This window comes from Tenrec ecaudatus, chromosome 4 (genome assembly GCF_050624435.1).
Source record: "Tenrec ecaudatus isolate mTenEca1 chromosome 4, mTenEca1.hap1, whole genome shotgun sequence".
Taxonomy (NCBI): Eukaryota; Metazoa; Chordata; class Mammalia; order Afrosoricida; family Tenrecidae; genus Tenrec; species Tenrec ecaudatus.
The window spans coordinates 1,607,960-1,614,237 of record NC_134533.1 but is presented as its reverse complement, the minus strand read 5'-3'; the positions used below and the strand labels follow the sequence as shown (position 1 = coordinate 1,614,237).

Here is a 6,278-nt window from a genome sequence, read left to right as displayed (position 1 = left end):
GGAGGGAAAATGAGGACGTGATTCCAAGGGCTCAAGTCGACACCAAATATTTTGAGAATGATGAAGGCAACCAATATACAAATGTGCTTGACACGATGCATGTATGTATGGTTTGTCATAAGAGTTGTAATGAGGCCCCAATAAAATGATTTTTTTAAAACACAGGCCAATAGCATATAAACGTATATGAAACAAATAATTCACCAGGACAAAGTGGAAGTCACACCTTGGAGGCAGGGATAAAAGACTATTAGGATCATTTGCCCACTTTACCCATCTAATGTATATTGCAATAGTTCCATGATATCAAGAGTTAAGATCTTGACGACAATCTGTTTTAGAACATTTTCTTTTCCCCTATACTCATTGTTATTTGTGTAATTTCTTTAATTTAGACACAAATATGCACCACCAAGCTTTCCCCAGTTCAACAACTCCTCTGTGTATAATCCACTGCCACTGCGCATGCTCTTCATGTAGAACAAACATGATTGTTCTCCCTCTCCAAATTGTTCCACCACTGTGGAAATGGACTCAGTGCCCCTAACGGAAACGTTTCCTCCTTCGCGCGTGGTAATCATGAGTCACGTGGGCTTTCGTTCTTTCAGCAGGTTACTCCATGTAATATACATACACGTTGACGTCCACTGTTGAACCGCTTCTAACAAGGGCTGTGTAGACACACTCACAATGCGCTCCAATGCTCCCTCGCCCCTACCGCATCCACGGAATGTCCCCTAGTTCCGCGACCCAGATGCTCCTTCCCACCCTCCCCCCCCATGACCCACTGCATCTGTTAGTGTATCTGCACATCCTCTCCTCTGCGCTTCCTAAACTGGGGGCCCGACGGACACATGGAAAACTAAAGCCAAATGGACCTAAAGATGAAAACAACAATAAGATCAGATAAAAATGAGAGAAAAGCACAGCCACGGTCACGGCCATGACCTGGACCCTTCGACAAAAAAGGAAACGCTGCTGAAACCGCTGCAGGGACTGGAGGTGCGGGTGTCACGGCTGCGAACTTCCAACTTCACTGGCTGTGCTGCGTCCAAGCTCCCCAACATCCGAGGTGTCCACAAACCCCCTGCTCGAGCTCTCCCCCTCATCCACCAGACCCAGAAGGAAACCCTCAGGAAGGTCGACAAGGGGAAGGAGGTCAAGGCCCTTGGTCAGCGACCCGAGAAACACACGCCAGGCACCGCCATCTGGACCAGCACGAGGAGAGCAGGAGACCAGGACGCAGCCGCTACGCCCACTGAGCAAGCACGCGGCCTAGGCCTGAGCTGAGCGCGGAATAGAACACACTCACTGGAAGCATTAAGAGTAAGAAAGAATAAAAACACCAACAAGATTTTAAGCGCCAGACAAGAAAATTCTTCTGTGAATCACTTGAGACATATATGAGCACAGACCAAATTCATGTTGGGTCAAAAGAGAGGTCTGGCCTAATTTTGATTTAAACTAGTTCAATTGCTCGATCCTATCAAGGACAATCGTACACACAAATTGCCACATCAATTTTAGAGCTTTCCCTGGCTCCCGCCCCACATGGTGGAATCATCTTTCAAATGTGTTGTGAAATCACAATCAGTTCTAGTGCTCGCTCCCCACCTGTCTTCATTATCGACTCCCCCAGTCCACTTTCCCTCCCGCTCCCCCACACCCACACCCACCCACACCCCCACCGTGCATTCTCTAAATCCCATGTATCAGTTATTATCATTAGGCATCCACGCCTCCTGCGCTTCACAGCCGGGAGACCTAAAAGGAAACAAACCAGCAAACAAAAAATAACAATAAGATCGCTCGAAGGTGATAAGGATAAACTCATAATTGTCTGAAGACAGAAATCCACGTAATGTGGAAGAAGGAAAAAAACCCTTCAATATTCCAAAAGACAGTTCGGTCATGGAACCAGGAAGACATATTTGCACCCAGGACAAACTCAGGACGTGTCTGTGGGGGGTCAACTGGACACGTCTGGGTTTGATCCACCATAGCCAGGACGACAATGGTCTCTGTCTGCTTCTTAAGAGCTGGGGGGAGAGGGCCAATACGAATTTCTGATGAGACAGACTCTAAGGTAAACTCCGGCATAGGTGACAAGGAAGACCGTTATGTGACGATTAAGTGTCTATTGCACACAGGACCTGGCCATTCCAAACATCTATGCACGCAATGAAAGAGACCCAGATGAGAGTCATCCAACGTTCCCCGACCTGGAGAGTGAAACAGACAAGTCTACAATCACAGAAAGTGTGGTGGAAAACTGTGTCAAGCCGAGATGTAGGTGAAGGTCGGGGTGGCATCCACCCTGTCAATCCGGTCACAACCTGATGATGCCTCTGAGGGGGTGTGGCCTTCTTATAAGGCGGACCCTGGAGCCCTCCCTCTCGGTCTGCCCTTTGGCCTTCTTTCCTGCTGGGATTCTGCTACTAATCCTGAGAGAACGTGGTGCCCTTCCATGACTCCACTGACCGTCCGTCAATGCGACTTCGGACCCACCAGCTGGGATCAACATACATGCATTCTGCATCGCCTTCCGGTGCATGGCAGGGGGCTGTGTGAGTCTGAAGGGAGACTTAGAGACTATTATATGACTTACAGATTACTATAGGACTTAGGGGCTACTATGGGACTTAGGGGCTCATATGGGACTTAGGGGCTCGTATGGGACTTAGAGGTTAGCATAGGACTTAGGGACTAGTATGGGACTTGGAGACTAGTATTGAATTTAGGGACTAATATATGACTTAGGGACTAGTATAGGACTTATGGACCAGTATGGGACTTAGGGCCCAGTGTAAGATTTAGGGACTAGTATAGGACTTAAGGCCCCATTAAATACTTAGAGACTGCGATAGGACTTAAGGTCTACTATAGCACTTAGGGGCTAGCATGAGACTTAGGGAATAGATAGAACTTAGGGCCCAATATAGTACTTATACACTAGTATAGGACGTAGGGACTAGTATAGGACATAAGGATTAGTATAGGACATAGTGACTAGTATGGGATAGGGACCTGTATGGGACTTAGGGACTAGTATAGAATTTAGGGACTAGTATAGGACTTAGGGTGCAATATAGGACTTAGGGACTAGTATAGGACTTAGGAGTCAATATAGGATTTATGGAATAGTATCGGACTCAGGAGCTAGTATACGACTTAGGGACTAAGAGAGCACTTATGGACTAGTATCGGACTTAGGGGATGGTATCGAACTTAGGGGCTAGTATACGATTTAGGAACTAATGTAAGTCTTGGGACATGAATAGGCCTGGCACCGAATAGCTTCTTCATTTCTCATTACTTCTAAAGAGGAAGTTCTTTCTGATACACAGAAAAGTTTCACTGGATGTGTTTCTCCATTTGATGAAAGATAGAACAAATGCCCAGAAAACTCAACAATGGGGTGGAAGAATGAAACCACGCAATTCACATTATTTAGCCCAGACATATTTACAGAATATTCACCTGTGAGAGCTGAGTGTTGTATCAACCTGGCTGGGTCAGATGTTTCAGTAGTTTTCCAACTAAGGACTCCCTGAATATATGGTGTTTTTTTGTTTCTTTGTTAGAGGGTTGTTTGTTTGTTTGTTTGTTTGTTTGTTTGTTTGTTTGTTTGAGATGAACTTGCTTGGCAATAGAAACTCCAAGTCCATATCAGTTTTACTATTCCCCCTTAAAAATTGATTTTTCAGTCGTTCACAACACTACGTAGATGAGTGCAAGGAGTCTGGAGAGAGAGATATAAATATATTATGTACATCGATACATATTTATTACATATATGAAAGAAACACATAGTATATATTTACAGAACCCATCCCAAGGAATTAAATCAACAAAAACCTGTTTATCATTCCTTATATGTGAGTCTATACGGGCCCCAGTCTTCCTCAATATGCAGCCCCTTCCTCTTCTTGTTCCCACCCACATCCCTATGCCTCTAAGAGACATCAAAGTCGTCTCTTTTGGGGTACAAGCCACATTTCTTTTTCTTGATCTTGCATGGTAATAATAGTGGTATTAAATGTGAATCTTTGTAAGATGGACAGAGTCTGCTAAGCCTGATTGTCTACTTGTGTCTGTGTCTTGAGGTGTTGAAGACGTGCTGTGGTTTGTAGATGGATGTATAGTATACCAAGGTATGAATACACTAGAGTTCATTCATCCATTCCTCTGTAGGAAGGGTGTTCATGTTATCATGGAAACTGCTGCAAGAAACATACGTGTGCATATGCATGCCAGAGAAGCTAGGTCCACTGGATATCAGTTTCCATGGATAGCATGCAAACAGGTTAAAATTAGCCCCACAGAAAGGACATGCCACAACCAATGGGAGCCTCTTCAGGAGGACAAGAACCACTCACATGCACCAAGCATGACCCAGGAAGTTCTCAGAACAGGAAGAAGGAACTCAGCCTGTGGAAGCCAGAGCGCAGGGAGGGATATAAAGGGCTGCTGGCACAAGAGACCCCATCACTCAACCTCTTCCCTCACTCTCTGATACTCTAAGGAAACCCATCCTCTCTCGACCCACCAGGATCATGGGCTGCTGTGGTTGCTCCGGAGGCTGTGGGGGCTGTGGCTCCGGCTGTGGAAGCTGTGGGGGCTGTGGCTCTGCCTGTGGTGGCTGTGGAGGCTGTGGGGGCTGTGGCTCGAGCTGCTGTGTGCCCGTGTGCTGCTGCAAGCCCGTGTGCTGCTGCAAGCCCGTGTGCTGCTGTGTGCCTGCCTGCTCTTGCTCCAGCTGTGGCTCCTGTGGGGGCTGCAAGGGGGGATGTGGCTCCTGTGGGGGCTGCAAGGGAGGCTGTGGCTCCTGTGGGGCCTGCAAGGGAGGATGTGGATCGTGTGGGGGCTGCAAGAGAGGATGTGGCTCGTGTGGGGGCTGCAAGGGAGGCTGTGGCTCCTGTGGATGCTGCCAGTCTACTTGCTGTAAGACCTGCTGCTGCCAGACCAGCTGCTGCAAACCTTGCTGCAGCTCCTCAGGCTGTGGGCAGTCGTGCTGCCAGTCCACTTGCTGTAAGCCCTGCTGCTGCCAGACCAGCTGCTGCAAACCTTGCTGCAGCTCCTCAGGCTGTGGGCAGTCGTGCTGCCAGTCCACTTGCTGTAAGCCCTGCTGCTGCCAGACCAGCTGCTGCAAACCTTGCTGCAGCTCTTCGGGCTGTGGGCAGTCGTGCTGCCAGTCCACTTGCTGTAAGCCCTGCTGCTGCCAGACCAGCTGCTGCAAACCTTGCTGCAGCTCCTCAGGCTGTGGGCAGTCGTGCTGCCAGTCCACTTGCTGTAAGCCCTGCTGCTGCCATACCAGCTGCTGCAAACCTTGCTGCAGCTCTTCGGGCTGTGGGCAGTCGTGCTGCCAGTCCACTTGCTGTAAGCCCTGCTGCTGCCAGACCAGCTGCTGCAAACCTTGCTGCAGCTCCTCAGGCTGTGGGCAGTCGTGCTGCCAGTCCACTTGCTGTAAGCCCTGCTGCTGCCAGACCAGCTGCTGCAAACCTTGCTGCAGCTCTTCGGGCTGTGGGCAGTCGTGCTGCCAGTCCACTTGCTGTAAGCCCTGCTGCTGCCAGACCAGCTGCTGCAAACCTTGCTGCTGCTCTTCGGGCTGTGGGCAGTCCAGCTGCCAGTCCAGCTGTGGCAAGGCCAGCTGCTGTGGCCCCATTTGCTGTCAGTGCAAGATCTAAAGCTCTTGGTTCCATGTGCTCCGGAGCAGTCTGACTAAAGAACCCAGAGCCACATAGCTTGTTGTCTATCCACTGGGCATAGGGCACCTCAGCTCTGATACTCAGCAGCTTAAGGCACCCACTCTTGAGAGAGACTAAGTGTCTCCGCCTCTGCTGTGACCCATCTTGGAACCAGCTCCTCACTCCCATTACTCCTCTATGGACTCACTTCTGCTGAGACTTAAGAACACTGCCCTTAAAGACACCCAGAGAACTCACTGGATGAGGATGGTGCTCGGAAGACACCAAGCCTACTGCTCCCCTCCCCCACTTCCTCTTCCTTCTTCCTCTTCTTCCTTTCTCCTTCCCCTCAGCACCTCTACCACCTGACATGCAGCGCTGTCTGGGCCCTGACACCCTACAGGGCCACCAAGCTCCCCAACACTTCTTCCCTTTCCTGGACATTCTTCTCGAACAGCAGCTCGCTCTGATGACCTGGCCTCCAACGTCCACTCTAGACCCTGCAAGCCTCTAAATAAACTTGCTCTAAAGAAACCGACAGAATTGTTCTCACTCGGATTCTTTCCTCTCTGGGTTTCTGGGTTAAAACGCCGC

At 49.3% G+C, this 6,278-nt stretch overlaps 1 protein-coding gene across 1 annotated transcript; it reads left to right on the top strand.

The window, feature by feature from the left end:
• The first annotated feature begins 912 nt into the window (after window positions 1–912).
• On the top strand, window positions 913–5,684 carry LOC142445100 (uncharacterized). Its single transcript, XM_075546633.1, has 2 exons — window positions 913–1,171; window positions 4,996–5,684. Exons 1-2 carry the CDS (start codon window positions 913–915, stop codon window positions 5,682–5,684), a joined length of 948 nt encoding a protein of 315 aa, XP_075402748.1.
• The last annotated feature ends 594 nt before the right edge of the window (window positions 5,685–6,278 follow it).

Bases quoted from the DNA above. Each gene is read 5' to 3' on its own strand.
- LOC142445100 (XM_075546633.1), top strand. From the start codon at position 913: ATGAGAGAAAAGCACAGCCACGGTCACGGCCATGACCTGGACCCTTCG. The intron at 1,172-4,995 runs GTCAGCGACCCG...GCAGCTCCTCAG, and splicing joins GAAGGAGGTCAAGGCCCTTG to GCTGTGGGCAGTCGTGCTGC.